The 19,386-nt window shown below is 46.7% G+C and overlaps 1 protein-coding gene across 4 annotated transcripts in view; it reads left to right on the top strand.

Annotated features, from left to right (window-relative positions):
• LOC144174931 (sialin-like) overlaps positions 1 to 11,392 on the top strand; it is an 82,988-nt gene extending 71,596 nt beyond the window's left edge. For all 4 annotated transcript variants that reach the window (XM_077703921.1, XM_077703922.1, XM_077703920.1 and 1 more), the window contains exons 9-11: positions 1,132 to 1,287; positions 4,858 to 4,943; positions 10,692 to 11,392. In XM_077703921.1, coding sequence (XP_077560047.1) covers positions 1,132 to 1,287; positions 4,858 to 4,943; positions 10,692 to 10,901 — 452 coding nt within the window. In that variant the 3' untranslated portion in view covers positions 10,902 to 11,392. The remainder of the gene's footprint in view (positions 1 to 1,131; positions 1,288 to 4,857; positions 4,944 to 10,691) is intronic.
• Positions 11,393 to 19,386: the final 7,994 nt, after the last annotated feature.

The raw sequence follows: 19,386 nt of genomic DNA, 5'->3' as shown, positions 1-19,386 counted from the left end.
GCAAATCTTGGATGGCGAAGCTGTCGTAGGTGAGCATTGCCGGACACATAGTTAAGTTTCAGTATAATTGTTTATTTGCATAGTTGCGGGGCTAGTAATGGTTGTCATATGCACCGAAGAGGTCATCGTTTTCGCTGAGAGCGGTGGATGCAGAGTCATCCTCAGCATTCTAGAGTTCCACCAGCTCAATTGGCGAAGCTTGCATTAAGTCGCGCAAGGCTTAAACCATAACGAAGCTGCAGTATTTCTTTGTACGTGAGCGCTTGTAGTGATGCGTGGCATTTGTACAAGTTTGAAATTGTTTATTCACATGCCCCGTTGTTCCTTTCACTGTGCTAATAGTAGCCATCGTCATATGCACCGATATCGTCGTTATCCTCACGCCAAGCATTACATGCGCGGTAGCGCTTGACGACAGTTCTTTTTCTTTTTCAGTTTGCTAAAGCCACCGCGCAAGCCGGGGACTCGGCGGTTGCCGCGAGGCACGCGCTCACGAGTGCTCTTCCTCGTGGTTTTGGGCATTTTTTTTTTTACGCTCGGCGGTCGCAGCGAGACACTCACTCACGAGCGCTCGGCATTTTTGTGTCATTTGTTCCTGCAACGGCGAACTTACGGCTTGTACAACAGCTCCGTGTTAACAGTGGGCAAGGCTATTTATTCGTTGTGGTCGTTTCTCAGTGGTCACATTTAATCAATGCAGTAATATTTGAACTTCGTGGCACGCTGCCGATGTATTGGAATTTAGAGCGTGTGACAGGTTACTGCCTGTTGACTTACAAAACGGGATTTTACGCATCGCAGTTGCACCTACGCCGTATATGTGGAGGGCTACAGATTAATTTACACCACCAGGGATACTTAACGAGCGCGGATATCTCAACACAGAGCCTTTTCGTCTTTCGCTTCATCCCAAAAACGGCCGCCACGGCAGGGATCAAATCCGCGTCATTGAGCTCAGCTGAACAACGCCTTAGCCAGTGAGCCAACGCGGCGGATACTCTATTCCGTTCCTAATCGGAGCTCTCAAGCCATATTTAACTGCGCGCCGCCAAAGGGAATTGACAACGTTTGTGTTGGTTGCATTTCGACATCGTCGTTCACGTGTTCTCTCTCTTCGTCTCTCCCGAACAGCGGCCGTGGTGCCCGCGTTCCTGCTGATCGGGATGCCGCTGGCCGGCTGCGACCGCCTCTGGTCCGTCGTCCTGCTCAGCCTCGCCGGCGCGGCCCTGGGCGTCCGAGAAGTGGGATTCATGGTCACGCACATCGACATGTCGCCCGATTTCGCCGGTAGGCCTTGGATGACCCGCGCTCATGCGTAGAAAAAACAAACGCCTTGGCACTTCGCCCGCGACGGTGCCACGAGACGCTATTGTGGCTTGTCTGTGAACACCGCCGCCTTTAGTGGAGGATGCAGTGCGTTGCTCTCAGTAACTCCCTTCAATGTTGCGCAAATTCCTTCCTTCTCTATCTCGAAGGGCGCCGTCGCACAGATTAGGGTGGCTTAGTGGGAATAAGGTCCCATATAAAATGTCGCAATGCGACGTCATGCTTAACAGCTGACGCGTGCGTCTCCAAGTTATGTCCTGTGGTTTGGGCGCGACCGTCACCCGACGTTTTACCGTAATGAGGATGTAATCTGGTGTAAAGATGCATGGTTATAACAGTCTTAACAGCCAAACATTGTCGTTTTTGCGTCAGGCGGTTCAAGGACAACCTTCACCAAGACAGTTATACCTCAATCATAACCTTGTTCTGTAAAACGGATCCATGGTTATTGCATGCTTAAGAGCTGATCAATGCATTTGCTTCATACGTCCGGTGGTTTCTGTACAACAAACGTCCCCAAGACTGTTACGCTTCAACCTGGATCCGGACCTGCGAAAAGGACAAGCGTGGTTATGCCGTGCTTCAGAGCTGAGGGATACACTTTACGAATTCGTACTGCTGTTCTAGTAGACGGCGGTTCTATGCGAATTCTCGGAACAAACTTATACAAAACACGTCAGTAGGATCCATTCTAGAAGAACTCTTATTTTCGCCACAGTTGGTGTTAATCACCTTGTCAAATCAAAAATCTATCCCAAGAATTGTATCTACTACGTACGAAGTTTTGAACTCAGTCTTGTGTAAATTACGTACACACATCACCGAAGTCACAAGACCCTTCGAAAATGATACATCAGTACCTTCTGGAAAAGTAATAAGAAATAACGCTAGCTTGCGACAGTTTAAGAAAACGAAATACATGCTATAAAAACCTTTCCAGCCACAGTTAAACCTGTATATAACGAAGTCGACAAAAATTTGCTTTTTTTTGTTGCACGCAGTTTTCGTTACACGCAGGTTTCGAGTGAAATCTCGCGTGAATGAAGCAGAAACGAAACCAAATGCTATACATGAGCGACGCTGAACTCACCCTACAAGAATTTATTTCACACTGAAAAACTGCGTGATTTGCACCAACTGCTACTACACGGCCCCCGTATTCGCAAACGTAACTTAAGTATCACTTTTGCATTTTCACACATTAAAGCACTTTTCGGTGCTTTAATTAACACGTTTCAAGAATCAAATATATCCTCAAAGGACGCCTTTTCGCGAACTTGACGTTCTTTTCCCCACTCAAAACTGTTGAGGAAATGCTAGCTGGGACACTGTACCGGGCGGTGACGTTCTTCTCTCTCGACGGCGGACACAGCATTTAAAACAACGAGCTTGCCTTGAAATAACGAAACTTCTCGTTTTCTGCCAGCAGTACTCATCACCGACGAACCGATACCACAGATAGCTGCGCAGACGCGCGACTAAACGCCGACATGTAGGCTAACCACCTAATCGACACCGCACTCACTCGTGGATGCGCAGGGTAGTTTGTGGTACGGGCTAAATTCGCTAAATTAGCGCATTTATCCAGCCTGTTTTAAAAAAAAACTGCAAAAAAAACATTGACTCATCAGCGTAGCGAATTCATTATATTAAGGTTAACCGTCGCAACGCCTTCGTTACGTAGACGTCGCAAACACGTGGGCTTCAGTGCAGGTGGCAATGGGGAATAGAAAAACTTTGCTCAATCCAGGAATTCATTACATAGAGGTTCTCTACATCCAGGTTTAGCTTTATACTACACCAAGAACAGCGGTGCGAGTAAATGTGCGTCCGTAATCTAAATACCATCCCCGTACCTTATACCATAACAACGTCATATTCCACCAGTAACGGTGAACAGGCAGGCGCATGAATCTTGCTGCGTTGATCACGCCACGTGTTACGAACAGAATTCTTCTTCCACTTCCATGCCTCACACATTAAAGTTTGCCGCATATTGCAAAGGCGTTGATTGAACAATATTGTTTTTTCACCGGAGTAAAACTTCTTATACATCACTTTGAGGAGTGCCGGGCAACTCGACAAGCAAACCGCTACCATCTGCACGAGAGTCAATTTAGAATGGTCTAACACATGCGACAAGCTACGCTTCGTAGACTAACCTGGACATGTTATTTTAGAAAACATTGCGGGTTTCTACGGCCCGCACAATGGTAGAAAATAAAGGGAGGACAATCTAACAGAGCATTGTGGGTAGTTGTCTGCCCCTCTTTTGTTCCGTTGCACGCGCTGTTCGTACGCGTATCACTGACGCACCAACCAGCCAGACATTCAGCGCTAGCTGACAGTTCTTCCGAGTAAACAGTGCGTTGTTTGGCGCCGGAGGCGTGCGTTGTTCGGGAACTCCAAACCAGGATTAAGCGACGACCAGTGTTTACTGGCGTTCTTGCTGCGGGCTATATGACCCTGGTTTCTTTTCCCGTTGCTTCCTGGCGTACGTCGTGCGAATGCGCTCTTTTTCTCGTTTTTCAAACATCGGCAGGCGGAAAAACTTCGCGCCAGCGGGATGCGACGGCTGTGATAAGGATGCAATAAGCGAGGCCGCTGCAAATGTTTGGAACGCCCCGCCGGGAGCCGTACATGTCGGAAATGTTTCACCGCCTCGTTCCTTGACGAACGCGGAACGCTACCATGATTAAGAGCGAGAATAATTCCGCCGTGCTGCCGCCAGTCGTCCTGACGCAAACAGAGACTGCTTCCAATTTCCGCCTCTTCCTGCGACCGTTTATTACATTCCAGTTCCGCGCCTCTGCGACTAAGCGCAAGCTGCTGTGCGTGATAGGGAGAGTGAAGCGTTGCAAAATTTCCCCGTGGAGTAGATTCAGAGCATTATTTCGCTCCGAGCTGGAATGCTGAGCGCCGGCATATTCTGTCGAGGCTGACCTTGAAAGTTTCGTGTGATCCCTATACGTGTCATGGACATTGAATAAAAACAAAGTTGTTTCCGCTTTCGCGCAATGAAGGTCTGCGACCATGACCGAGCATTTTATGTGTTAGTTTCTGTGGGTGGGTGTGGCAACCCACAGTACGGATTGTACTCTGCATAATTCATTTTATGTGCACTGCACGCTGGACATTTTTCATCGTGTGCGTACATAATACATATACATGCGTGCATAGTTTACTATAGTATAACTCGGTTTTATAGTAACACACACGCACGGACGCACACAAACACATATACACACGCACGCACACATACGCACGTAGTCACGAATTATTATTACGAGGAGTATCCCTGACGCAAAAAAATGAGATACTTCCCATAATAAGATAATAGCCAGAACTTCACTTGAAGGGAAAAAATGTTGTGTTTCACTAACGGGAAGATTCGATGTCAGCTTTCCGGTCTATCAATTAAAGCTGAACCACGGCCGCTCCATCGAGTGCCAGGGGCTGAACTCTTACAAACTAAATTCGAGAGCAATGACTTGTAATATCTGTGTTCTTCGTTTTTGTTGTTTCAACCAGGAACACTGCTGGGCGTGACGAACACGGTTGGCAACTTGCCTGGGTTCCTTATGCCCTACGTGGCTGGAGTTTTGACCAGCGAAGAGGTAAGTTCCGCAGAAAAGTAGCCTAAACGTTTTTCTCCCAACGCTCTGTGCATTAGTTTATTTAGTTCTTTTCAGGCTTAGTTTTTTTAGACGAATTGGAGAATGCACTGCAAAATCTAACAACGTTTACTCAAGTCGCGTGCCACCTTTTTTAGATGCGAAGCATCTCGTGCTCGGGGCTGTGTCCCTCCCTCCCTCGTTGTCGTTGTCCGCCGTCCGCACTCTACTGCGCATGCGCGTCTCTTCAGCCCCGTCAGGGTTTGGGATGACGTCAGCGCAGTCCACTATAAAGAGAAATAGTTAGGCGGCGCCCGGTTTCGATCCCACGACTTTCTGGACGCAACGGGAGGTACGTGGCGCTCTTCCCACTGCGCTACAAACCGAGACGGGAGCATGTGCAACGAACGCGCCTTATGTCCTTCACTCATTCAAACTACGTCCAGAAGCTACTGATACAACGAAGGCACGCGAAGCTGAACGTCAACGGAAACGACGAACTGAAAACTAATGGGAACTTCAGTCGACACTATGGCTGCTTCGCATACTACTCAGGCTTCCCGTACGGGAAGATGGTGTAATTTTTTTTGTGCTTCTATTGCCCTGAAGCAAAGAAGCTCTTATTAGAGGCTAAAAGAAAAAGGGAAGTTTTTATCTGGTCCTGTTTCGCTACAGATTTATATTTAGGAGCGACAGCACGTGATGCACATGCTTATTCTCGTCCTGTCGTATGGCACTCCTGATCTTCTTCAGGGACGCTGTCGGGCTCCAGTGTAAATTCAATAGCATGTCGCCGCCATCCTTGCTTTAAACTTCGCGCCAACTACAGTCTAACTAGTACATATCAAATTCATATATGAAGTATTATTGCTCGTGTCGAACACTCCGAACACCTCCTTGGAATTTCTTTCGCATACGCATTGCAAAGCCGCATATCAGACTATCGTTTACATGTAGAAGTGTTTTCTTATCCCCATCGAATTTGATATGTCCACGTTCAACGGCGTTTGCCTTTCCTCTAAAGCTGTTTGAAGCCCTTGGCGCACCCTCCTGCCGCGCAGTTGTATAGGGCTCCGGATTCCCACCCATAATTCCGGTTTATATCCTAGTTTTGACAATGTGTACCCTCGGAAATTAACTCGAGGGGCGTGCGCAATCAAAGAAGACAAACTACTATTTTCCCGCTACGATTTTCCCACGACAATTTTCCCGCTCGTTCATTCTACTTGTGTTCCTCTTTCCTCGTCCTTTGCGTTCTTTGAAATTTCTGTGAAGCCACGAACCAACTAGCCAATTTATCAAGTTATATTTCCCGCCAAAGCTAGGGTGCCAGAAGAGCTATTACTTAAAAAAATGGCATGCCCCCGAATACCGCCGTTAGTAGAAAAGCTTAAAGAAGAAAGGGAGACGGGGTGGTGGGATGTGAAAAGAGTACAACACTCCTTCTTGTTCCCATAGACGTTTTGAGCTTCGTGGCACCGGTTCCTGCGCGAGTAAGCAACTTACAAGAAAGTAATTTGCAGGCTCGAAGGTTTTCTTCTTGCCTTCTATACCACTGAGCAACACTATTTTCGCGGTGGATGGCCACTATCCGAAGAATAGACTGTACCATCGGGAGGCAAGCGCCTTTGCACTGTAATAAATTGATTGGGATGAGAGACTTAGCTTTAAAAAAATGTGGTCAAACGCGCACCCTCCGTTTATTTTCTCCGATGCTACATCTGAGCACCTTTCGCAGGTGGGCAAGATTACTCCGAACTACCTTACTCTGTGAACTGTAAATAGTATATATAGTAGGTTTATTACGCATTGTTTTCTCAACGACATTACAGCGATGGTGGATATGGCTAGCCTTCCGTGAGTTTTCATGTATGCGAGCACCCTTGTGGCAAAAACACCTTTATCGTGAATCTTCAGAAAACAGTTGTAACTCTCGTTTTAACACGACTTTTCAAAAACCGTTATGTGACGATTGGACGCTAAGATGACTGTATTATTAGTTTCATTTACTAGTCACCCTTAGTTAGGGCTCGGTGCAGTTGTAAACGCTGCCCAATTCCCGTCGGCTTTTAGCACACGGGCATCGCGGTGGGGGGGAGAGTGGTTACAGAAAACGGCCGTAACTCCTGTTTTTAAAGCGAAAGCTCTCTTACCGGGGAATAGAGTTCTTTCCAAAATATAATGCATTTCCCCGTAGACCGGGTGGTCGATTGAAAAGCTCTGACAAGATCTCTGGACACACGGCGCATGCGCAAAACCGGGCTTCCATTGCGTCAAAATGGTTGCTTGAAAATCGCGAAAGAGGAACGGATAAGACAATAGACGCATTGACCGCAAAGAAGCAGTACAATAGTACACCTTTATCTCAAAAACCAATTATCGGTATACGTTTAGATCGTTCGTAGATGCGTTTACTTAGTGCGCGAAAAATTGGCACATGGGTTCGTTCGATTGCGATTTGGGTCTTTTAAAGTTTTACGATAAATTGGACGCACTTTCAGCGAAGTTTGGACGCACTTTTTAACGTATTTCGCGTCTCTCTCAACTTTTTTTTAGGAAGGCATGGTAAATTGTGTCGAAACTTTACCAGCAAACATTATATGACGATTGGCCGCTAAGACGACTTTATACTTAAACTTAGTTCGGTTTACTTATCCTAATTATTTATATAAAAATAAACCAGTTAATATCTTTGTTCGAAATTTCGTGTCCCCTCTGTGATCCACAATGACAGAGCGAAATGGCTCGTGAAATTTATTCGTAAATTTACGCGGGTTGACAGCGACTGCACTTTGAGCGGTCACGCCCAGCTGCTCGGTGGAACGATGGAAACAAATCTGCAAACGGTTCCCAAGAATTTAGAGCCGAATAGGAACCCAAAAGAATACCAAAATGAAAAAAAAATATTCCGCCTATTCCAGCGCACTTTTCAAAACGCAGAAAGGGTCGTTCGTGTAACTTCTCTATCGTTGTACCACCAGGTGTTCGAAGCGGCATGAGGAAGTTACCGACAGACGTCATAGATTGTTCCTGTTCTTCTTTTTTTTTTTTTTTTTGGTACTACAACTAATGCGCTCCCTAAGTAGCCTCCGAAGTATGATAAGTGTGCATGGCGCCGATATCCTTTCTTGGGACAACCCGTGGGAGAATGAAATAGAAATTTAGGCCAGCAAAATCAACATAAAATGTTCCGTTGGTGATCCGTAGCCAAAATCTTGGCGCTTATACTTAGCAGACAAATATTGTTGCAAAAGGGAATCCGCACACTAGGACGACAGGTTAATAGAGAGTTGTAGAACGCATAACCGGCTCCAATACGGTATAGACGGCAGTCGAACGGCCGAACTTGGCTGCGACAGGGTTTAAAGTGACTGCGCGCATACGCAGGCGTACAGACCGTGTACCAGACGCCATACCGGGACGGGGTTTCTATCTGCGACAACCTTTTAATGGTAGATTACCGGTAACGTGAAAGCTAAAAGAAGTACAGAGCAGCTTGATGCCGAATCAATATCAATTTTACCGCGTTAGCTGTACACAGGCTAAATCCTAAGCTTTCTCGTTTGGTGCAAGGCCCAGAATTATTTATCATCATCAAGGCGTTAAACAGAACATACCGGCAGAACATACCGGTCTGAAGTTATGATCTGAGGCCGAACGACTTAAACTGGTACCCGCGGCTTGACGTACAATCAGTTTGACGTTGCGTGCCCCATCGTTAGGTTCAGCGGTTGGGCTACCTAACGTGAAGACTAAGAAAGAAGGCTGCATACACCCGCAGATACGTATCAGCCAACACTATAGACCACTGTATTTTTTGTTTCACCCGAGTCCCAATATTACGCAGAGTTAAATATATACCGATCAGCACATACCCACGAAGGTGTCTTGGCCAACGCTATCCCGCAGCTTTTTTTGTATCGGGGCCAAACTTTTGTTTGGCCAAACTCACACAATGTTGACAACACAGCACTTGGCGTAGTTTCGTTGTTTCGAAGCATAAACTACACAAAGGCGGTCCAACCATCTTCACTGTGTGGAAGGGCCTGACTTTTTTTTTCGACACTAAAATGTGGTTTCCGCTTGAAATGACGATATAAAATCTGATTTTTTGCGCCCTTCTATCTATTTGGAAGGACACGAGCCATCGGATTGTTCAGTTTATAAATAACAAAAATGATGTTTTAAAACTGTAGTGTAACATTACTTTTCACTACATTCAGCCTTATTATGCCCTCATCAACGAACTTGACTTCCCTTTTAAGCACGCAGGCTTGCAATGAAGTCTCCTTTAAATGAGTTCCAGTTTCGGATAGCGGACGACTCGAAACCACGATAGCCTACCGCACACCCCTTCAACTATCCCAAAAAATTAAGGCAATGCCATGTCGCTTTTTGTTAAACTCCCCAAATCGAGCGCTCATTTTGGCACAGACGGTTATTTCCAATCGGCTCGGTTACTCGTTCAAAGTTCCAACATGTCTGTGCTGCCGTTCACGCATGTTTTCTCTTCCGAGTGGACGCTCATTTTATTCTGTTTCCTTCCCCTTCAACTAGAAAATGACAATGTTACGACAAACTTCTGAAGTGACCGCGGCTGCACCGGTCATACTACGAAAAGCGAACGAAAACTGCCGCGGGTTCAACACATTTGAGACTAGTACCACGAGTGAAATTCCGAAGACAAGGCACACAGTGTTTCGTGAAAGTTTGCCATTGCTTGAGATCTCCTAGCCTACCACCTAGCTATATCAACTGGATGATTGGATTTACCCTTTAGCGCCATCGATTGCGAGATTGAGAGACCAAGCGCAGGGGAAGCACCCCTTAAACCCACGCCTAGTCACGTGGTTCGATTTCGCTAAAGCACGCACACCGACGGCCCTGCCGCGTCCTTCCAAACGCTTCGCTGCACAGAGCACCCACGTGACATCTATAATGTCACTGCGCGCGCGCTATTCGTTTGAGCGCCTGCTAAAACGAGCCCACCGTTCGGGCTCTGTGGCCTCAACACCTCTTTACTGACCCCACCTATCCAGCCTGCCGGGCGCCCGACACTCACTACCATTTCCTCTGCGAATGCCCCACAGACCCATACCATCCCGTTCCCTCCCCTCACCTCTGGGAGCAGATGTTGCGCGACCCGGGGGAGTAGGCCAAGTCCTGACCACCTCCCGGGCCCTGGTGGTCGCGGCGGCCCTGTGGGCCTCCTCCACCCCGAATACCTGATCCCGACGGATGAAAAAAAATGTCTTCCTTCCTTCCTTCGATTTAGAGTACTGAGCACTGGCGGTGTCGGCTTGGGTTCGAGCCCCAGTAGGTCTATCTCTTAGGTTTTTTTAAATTGCTTAATTTTTTACAAATTCATTTTTATATAAACTCAAATCTACGCGTTGCTTTTGTTAATAATGGTGATTTGGTATGTTTTAGGTCGCTTTAGGTTTGGGGTGCAGCCAATGACCACGTTTGATTACCGTTCTGCATCGCGAAAACAGACATGTCACGTGGGTGCTCTGTGCAGCGAAGCGTTTGGAAATACGCGGCGCTGCCGGCGCTGAGCGATCAATCGCAAAAGAAGCGGCCGCTTCACCCTCACCGCGTCGTCTGGTGCCACAGCGGCGAGGCTCCGAGTGAGCGAAGCGATAAGAAAGGCGCAGCTTGCGCGCCGGCGGCTGAAGGTGCCCTGCGACGCGATGAATGAGATATGTAGCGTAGTAGAGCTCTCGCTCTAAAAATGGTTGTCTTTTGCAGAATTCGATCCGGACGTGGAGCTACTTCTACTACATCGCCGCCGCCGTGGGCATCGTGTGCGCCGCCGCCTTCCTCTTCTTCGGAACAGCCGAGCTGCAGCCCTGGGGAAGGAGCCCCGGCGCCAACAACGAACTGGACCAGCCGGAAGAGCCAAAGAAGGAGAAGCTCAGCAAGGAAGAAGACGGAAAGATCGAAAACTCCAGACTTTAGGCGTTCTACTAATTGGCCAAAGTTTAGCTCTCTGTATACGTACTGCACGGAGAGAGATAGGTCCATCTCGTTTGTTAAAGCTGCCAAAGCAGCCGCTTGTTGAACATACCTTCTGTCCTGCAAGAAGTTGGGTAGTTTACTTGTACAAGTTCCGCAAGGAGGGACAGTGCAATGCATGTAAATAAGTATTTTGTTGACGTTCAGCGTGCCCGTTCCTACGGGGTGAACGTGTCCTGTCGTTGTATAGCTTGACAAACGCCCGTGCAAGCCTCATCTCGGAATGACGAAATTGTCTTGGCAAACCGAAATATTCGGTGGTTTATTTACTTCATAGTCAGTGTGCCATCCTCAAGCTACGACTCGTCTACAAAGAGAGTGTTTTTAATGGTAATCAATTTTTTGGTGTTCTTATGCGAGCAGACGAAGTTATTTTTGTGGCCAGCTTTATTGATACAGTGCTTTATTGAGACAGCACGTTGTCGTGTGAAAAATACACGTTACCAACGCCACTATAAAGCTTGGAGCCAGTTTTGAATCAACTCCGTTCGTTGTTGTGCCGTATGCACTGTGACGCCTACGAGCAATTTTCAATTCAAATCAATAGATTTGGCCCTAAAATGTCCTAAACATATTTATTCACAATTTGGTTGGCTGTAAAAAACATAGCTGTGAACCTGAAAATTCTCGATAATTTTTTTTTGCTCTTATGTTACAACCATCAGGTGTTTGAAGCTTTTAGGAAACATGCACTTCACGGTGAACGACGTACAGCTAATGTTAAAATGCAGCGAATAAATGCACGGAGGGACACTTTTACTGCTAAGTGCCTGCATACACAATCCAAATGACCAAATTTCTACTTAAAGCTTTCTTTTTTAACTCTTTGAGGAAGTTAACGGAATGTTCAGCGAGTGCATACATTCTGGAACGTAGTTCTGCAAAGTATGCTGACGACGTATGTTCTTCATTCAAGTTTTCTAGGTGTTGGAGCGTGCCAAAGAATGGTAAGGTGGCTTAGTACCCCGATTAAGCGTCGGAGAGTTTTATGAAGAGTAAAACGATGTCACTGGGTGTGTAAACCCTATTTTATGTTACTCATTCACCTTGTTGGACGAATTGTTGAATGGTTCTTCGACATGTATTTCATCCACAAACGAGTTACCGACTGATTAAGTCGAGTTGTCGATGTGTATATAATGTACTCGTGTATTCGCCGAGCCCACGAAGAACATGTATTGTTGACATAGAGAGTATGTTTAGTGCACTCTGTATATTGTGCGCACGCGGTTGTACACTGAAATTATATTTAATAAACAAACTATTGTTGTACGCAAAACAAGCTCCGTTATTCATTTATGGGTACCGCAATGTGTTCTAAGCGAGTTCTAGGCACTTCGCTGTTCAGGTACTGTTGAAAATTGAGCCACCTTATTCCCAATTACCATCAGTTACAAGCACAGCGATAGCCTCCGTTACCTCAGTGTTGCTGCCGCACGTAGTCCAATAGCGTTACCGAGCTGTTGGCAGCTGCTGGCGTGAATGACGTGGTCGACTCATCAGCGCAGGGCTATAGCGTCTAGAATTCTAGGCACTATACGGATCTAAAGGAGCGCGCAGCCGCCCTTTCAGATCAGTGGTAGGGCGTTGCGATGACATGATCTAAAGGTTTAGGGTTCAGCTAAAATCCCACGCTGCTTTTCATTGTGTAAGATATGTTATTTCTTATTTGGTACAGGAGTTTGACGCAACGAGGCACACCTGTGCCGTACGCCTCCCTCAGCGTCCTTGGAGATGTTACCGTTTCTTCCTCCATTTATACAAGCCCCTAAATACTGTGTGTATGCGTGCGTGTGGTGTGCGTGTGTGCGTTCCTTCTCCACTTTATTTCGTCCCTAACGTTTTAAAACTCCTAATGTATAAATTCCTATGCTTACACAAAAAATAGACAACCTGCTTCCCTTTCCACTCTACGGCACTACCATTTTCCTTTCTGCGTTCATTCAACAAACCCCTCATTTTATATACTGTGATGAGAAGCCATATGCATAGTATCGATGGCCCCGATACCGGCATCCATGGTACTAAAGGTATCATAAGAGGGCTTCCCGCCAGCCGACTGCTCTTGCCAGGCCGTAGACGCTAGGGTCACGTCCCTGGCCTTAAAAAGAAGGCCCCTTTCACGTGAATGTCGGAGCGCCGCTGGCAGAAGGAACGCCCTTTCCGCTGAGTCATTTATTCGTTGATCAGATCTGTATAAATTAAAAGGTACTCTGAATGAACGCTACAAATAAACGACGGTGACAACGGCTGCTAAAACCATATTTCTGGTGCTCTGGTGATGCTCTTCTGATGCTCTTCTGTTGCTCTAAATACTGCTCGCACTGTATAGATCTGTTTATTCTGACCGGCTCGGGCAAGATAGGCTCTTTTGTGTCCGTAAAATTCTGCTTTCTTTGTTGACAGAAAACCTTATCCTTCCGGGTTCACACCGAAAGTTTCCAGTTGAGACGTTACGGTCCAAAGGGAATATCTTCGTGTCTTCTATATAGGTTGTATTCACTGGCGTGGCGCGCATGCCGGCAACCATGTGTGTGCGCCGCCATGCCGGAGCCTGCGCGTTCCCGTTACTACGGCGAAGTCGTGTCCACGGGCCGTGCGCAGCGATTGTGCGGGCAGCAGCAGCAGCAGCAGTACTGCGTCCGACCGAGCTCAAACCTCGACGTAAACTACTGCTTCGTGCAGTATCCTACAACCTACCTGTCGCAAGAATCGAGTGAAGTCGTCGGCACAGATCAGCTGATTGCCAGCTGCCCATTTTTTGTATCGGCCACAGATCGCTTAGCTCTAGGCCAAACCCCTCCCCTTCGGCCGCTTGGCCACTTGCCGATAGATGTCGCTAGTCTCCCAGCTAACCATGCACTCACTGCTGCGCTACCGTCGTATCTCAATCGGCGTGCGCGTGAACACACACAATTTCTGCGGAATCATTATTTGGCTTTTAAAAGCTGGGCTGTTATACCTGGCCGTAATCTGTGGTGCGTAACGCGATAAAAATACCAACAAAATGTCAAGCGCTCTTGAGCGCGTGCCTCGCGGGGACCACCGAAATTCCCCCGCTCGCGCAGTGGCTTTAGCAAAAAAGAAAAAAATGGCGAAAACCATAAGGATCGCTTACCGTTGTCTAGCAGCCAACAACGCCACAGCTGGCGCAACACCTGCTCCGTGGAACCTCGACGTGGCTCCAGGAACGCCGCGCATGCGCCGTGCACGCATGCACTGCCGCTCCGCCCCAGCTGTCGTCAAGCGCTACCGCGCATGTAATGCTTGGCTTGTAACACGACAACATCGATACATATAACGATGACTACTACTGGTACAGTGCAAAGCGACGACGGAACATGTTAATAAACAATTTCAAACTTGTACATAAGTGTGGTGATGGGTCATTCGCTGCTCACGTAGAAGGAAATCATGCAGCTTCGCTATGGCTCATGCCTTGCGCGACTTAGTGGAAGCTTCGCAAGTTTTTTTTTTCTGTACTGACCGACACATAGGACGGCGTCTACCTTAGATTGTAGTATCGGAAAGTCTGCCGTAGGCAGGGTGCGGGCGCACCTGTGTCGATATCCAATGTTCGCAGGCGACTGCGCGGCAGCGTAGGCATTTCGCGTGTCGTACCGCTTTCTTTCGAAACCGCGGCTTCACTCTGTGGTGTTGATGTCGAGTTCTCAAGGGCAAGTAGAGCATCATCCCACAATGTCAGATTGCGATCATTCATATCTGTTGCCGACACGGCCAAGAATTTGGTGGTAACGGCGGAGGCGACGGACGCCGGGGTCTGTTTTTTTTTTTTTTTTTTTAAAGACGATAGTCTTTCTTGGGCTCCTTAAACCCAGAAATTTTGGTCTGTATGTATGTCTGTATGTCTGTATGTCTGTCCGTCTTTTTTTCTTTATTGCCTGCTTTGGCACATACAGAACACAGACATTCATTCACAGACAGCCGTCAACCTGACTTTGGTTAACGTCATGTGTTTAAAAGTCCCTTAGGTGTACCAACGATTCCATGTCTGCAAGACATTCGGGCGGATTCGACACATATTTTTGATTTTCCACGTATTCACTCATTGCCTCTCTAAAATACTGTCTCGCGCTTCGCGCATCGATGTCAGAGTACCTTGCGGCCATTCTTGCTTTCCAAATAGAGCTCAATCCAACAAGCATGATCAGGTCGTAAGGCATACCATCCTCGTTTTCAACAGGCAAGTACCATACTGTCTCGCGCTTCGCGCATCGATGTCAGAGTACCTTGCGGCCATTCTTGCTTTCCAAATAGAGCTCAATCCAACAAGCATGATCAGGTCGTAAGGCATACCATCCTCGTTTTCAACAGGCAAGTACCGTATGCCTTGGGCATCCACAGGCAGATCCTTTTTCAGAGTTCGTTGGAGCACATCCCACAGGAACACAGCATCCCAACAATCGATGAATACATGCTCAATAGTTTCAGCTTTTTTGCATATGATACAGTCAATTCCCCATGGAACGAACAAGTCTTTTTCTGCCATCCACGTCTTAACAGAGAGGGTTCCAGTATGCAGTTTGAAGAAAAAAGTCTTTACGCTAGGGGGTACCTGCATACGCTTAACTCTCTTAAGCACATCTTTACCCCTACCTGCTCTATAAATCAACCGGTACATTGGTTCAGGGAGGACTACATCACACACGTCTTTATACAACTTTTTCCTATTTACTTGACACAAGTATTCCCAAGAAAATCGAACAGCCAAGAAACGGCATGACAGTACAACTTCTCTCATAAAACCATGCAGGCCGCCAGGTATAACATTGGACGTGACTATAATATCCGGTAACGCTCTACCCAAGCGCAATTGACAGATAGTTCTTAACGTTGGGTCCTTAACATCGCGGAGAAACAAGAAACGGTTTACAATTTGACGTACAAACAAATGTGCTAGTCCCAGACCTCCGTCCCTGACTCTACGAAACAGGTTTGTCCGGCTTGTCCGCTCCCAGTTTGACCCCCATATAAACACAGCGAATACACGATGCAGTCTTTGAACATTTGCTCGGGAACAGTGAAGAACCTGAAGGACATACCACAGTCTGCTTACAAAAAATAAGTTGCACACAGTCGTTCTTGAAAATATTGATAAGCTCCACCCTTTCCACTTTTCTCCCCTTTCTTTCATTACTTCGGCTTCCTTCCTCCAATACGGATCGCTGTCTTTATAAAACTCCAAAGGCACACCTAAGTACTTTGCCGGTGTGCTGACCCAATTCATGTTAGCGAAGATGCTTGGGGTTGATGGCCAATTTCCATGCCAAAAGCCCAGGCATTTTTTCCAGTTTACGGCACTCCCATTCGCCTCACAGGATCGTTTGACGATTTCCACTACCACATTGATGCTTTCGACATCGGAACAAAAAACAGCAATATCGTCCGCATAGGCTAAGAGTTTAACTTCTGCCCCATGCAGCCGAAATTCGTGTACGCTGTCACTGCGTATAATACTTAAACAAAGTGATTCAATGTATAAACAAAAAAGTAACGGGCTAAGTGGGCATCCCTGGCGTACAGAGCGCTGTACTTCTATGCTTTCTCCCACAACCTTATTTACTATTAACCGCGTCTTGCAACACCTGTACGTCATGGCCACACCTTCCCGAATAACAGAGCCAACATTCACATAGTCTAAAATGCACAGCAATATTTCATGGGGAACTCTGTCGAATGCTTTTTCTAAGTCTAGTTGAAGCATCGCTACGTTGGTTCCTGTTGCATCGCAGCATTCCAACACACAACGGGCTGTGTGGATATTCGTGGAGATTGTGCGTCCCCTAATACCACACGTTTGGTGTGGTCCCACAAGTTCTGTCATTACTGTTTGGAGCCTTTTAGCTAGTATCTTCATGAATATTTTGTAGTCAACATTGGTTAAACTGATTGGCCTATATGATGTGGACTGACGCAGCATTGCGGGGTCCTCGGTTTTAGGAATAAGAACTGTGTGTGAAACGGTAAAAGACGTTCGCACAACATTAATATCGTAAGCCTCATTATACACATCTGTCAAAATTGGCGCTAATTCATTTCTTAAGGCCTTGTAAAAGGCTGCACTGAGGCCGTCAGGCCCAGGTGACTTTCCAGGGTTCAGATCTTTAATTGCATTCGTAACCTCCTCTATTGAAATTAGGAGTTCTAACAGTTCTTTTGTTTCATCCCTAAGTCTGGGCAAAAGATGAAGGTAATCATTTTTGAAGCGCTCAACATCAACTGGGCTATATGCGAACAATTTTTTGTAGTGTTGGGGAAAGCAGTTTTCTATTTCGTATTTATCACTTGTAACAACACCTTGCCATTCAACTTCAGCAATGTGATTTCGACGCGCATGCCACTTTTCGGTGCCAAGCGCTCTCTTTGTCGGCGCTTCATCGGCGATAATTCTTTCGGCCCTTGCCCGTACACCATCGCTCCGCGATAGCGCTCAGTCTCGAGTGCATCTAGCTTCTGTTTCACTGTTCGTATCTCGGCCGTGAACTCGCCTGGCATTCGGCACTCTTCCCGCGTTTGTCTGTCTGTGACTCGATTCAGCCACCCGGCCAAAGCAAAACAATGCCTGCCCATTAGTCTTATATAGTCACAGCTAAATCTACCCGTCTATGTCCGGTGTAAGGTTCATAATTGTCAACATTGTTGAAGAAGAACAAGACATTACGCAAATATGAGACAGCAAATCAATACAGAAGTGATATTTGCAGTGTTCCTTTATAAAAAAATCAAACATGCTTGCTTTTGCGAAATTAAATACTTCATCAACTGCAGAAAAAGAATTCACTTCGCCGTCGCCTACTGTCGCCCGCGCCACTATAGCTTCTCGCGACATTTTAAGAAATCAACCGGCAACAATTACGCAAGGTTCCACTAGATAGGTTCCACGTTCTGCTTGCAACGCACGTGGAGTAGGGAAACGCGGTTCTATAAACGTTGAAGTAGGGCGCCTCGATTAACGCGCGTCCCCGCCGTACAGCAGCGTTCGCATCGAGACACCCGGTTTGGAGCAGTGGAACGCGGGAAATTTAAAATGATTTAAGCAAACCTTTGACGTCTTTACCTTGGGAGGAGCGCGATGCAAGAGGAACAACATGAGAGGTGAGCGGCAAAGCGAAGGGAGGCATTTACTTCGCAATAGCCGATAAAGACTATCGTCTTTTGACGACATTTGCAACGAAAGGAGCAGATACGCGGCCAATTTTTTTTTCTTTTTTTCTGCGAGATGCGGACGCATGCGCAGGCACAACGGGCACTGTCATGGCAGTTTTCAGTGTTGCCAAGAGAAGAAATTTCCCGCTAAACTTTTATGTGAATATCACCTATACTGTCGCCTATGTGACGTACACGAAACAGTTGAACACTGCCTTGTAGATCGCAATGATGGCCATACTCTTTTGGGATGACCGGTAAGGCACTCGCAAGAAGTTTTTTTTATTTTACACATGAGGGATTTTGTTTCACCTGGAGGGTATGATGTGCCAAACAATTTTTTTTAAATCGCCTTCCAGAACCTACAGCAAAGCGGTATTTTGGACAGGCGCTCAGAGCCGATGGTGACTTCCAAGTCACATTTCCAACAAATTATCATTATGTCAGAGATATCCAAAACAAAAATGACCCCCACACAGACGGATATCCATTTTTTTGTTAGGAGAGAAAGATAGAGAGAATAAGTTTAATGAAGACCAACGATGTTAGCCGAGCCGTCGCGCTGGCTCGCTACGCTAGATGAGAGGAGAAAAACAAAAAGGAAAAAAAAGTGAAAACGAAAAGATCTCATTTGATGCACCCAGAATATTCAATTACAAAACTCTGTCCAGTTCTGTGCTCCGCAGAAATCACAAGAGAGCTTTGATAGCTAGTGTAGCCTGACTGGGACCTGACCAAGGACCCAAAACAGTCCTCAACTCAAGTCCCGCACCAAGCTGCTGGCACAAAGATAATATGAGTTTCTGTCTGTGCACGGTGTACTTTGGACACACGCAAATAACCTGAGGAATGTCTTCTCATTAGTCACATGTTGAACAAAGAGGTCAATTTTGACGAATTCATAGCACAAAGAACGAGGACAAGAAAGAGGACACATAACACAGCGCTAACAACACAGAGTTGGAAGTTAGCGCTGTGTTGTGTGTCCTCTTTCTTGTCCTCGTTCTTTGTGCTATGAATTCGTCAAAATCGCCACACGAACTTTTCCAAGAATCCGTACTAAAGAGGTGAAGATGCCTGCTGGATTTTGTACACGTAATGACCCGTGTAGGCCGTTTAGTAATAGCACCCTCGCAGTTGCTAAGCCCAGGTGGCATTCTGAAGGTGCACTTGGGATCGATCATGTGAAGAGGTGCGTATTGCTGAATTGCATCAGTCCAGGTAGACATCTGCGCTTTCCACGTGGTTGTTCATGGTTGTC

Source organism: Haemaphysalis longicornis, unplaced genomic scaffold, assembly GCF_048455015.1.
Source record: "Haemaphysalis longicornis isolate Haplotype H1 unplaced genomic scaffold, Haemaphysalis longicornis Haplotype H1 scaffold_3, whole genome shotgun sequence".
In the NCBI taxonomy this organism is placed as follows: domain Eukaryota; kingdom Metazoa; phylum Arthropoda; class Arachnida; order Ixodida; family Ixodidae; genus Haemaphysalis; species Haemaphysalis longicornis.
This window is presented reverse-complemented; position numbering and strand designations above follow the sequence as displayed.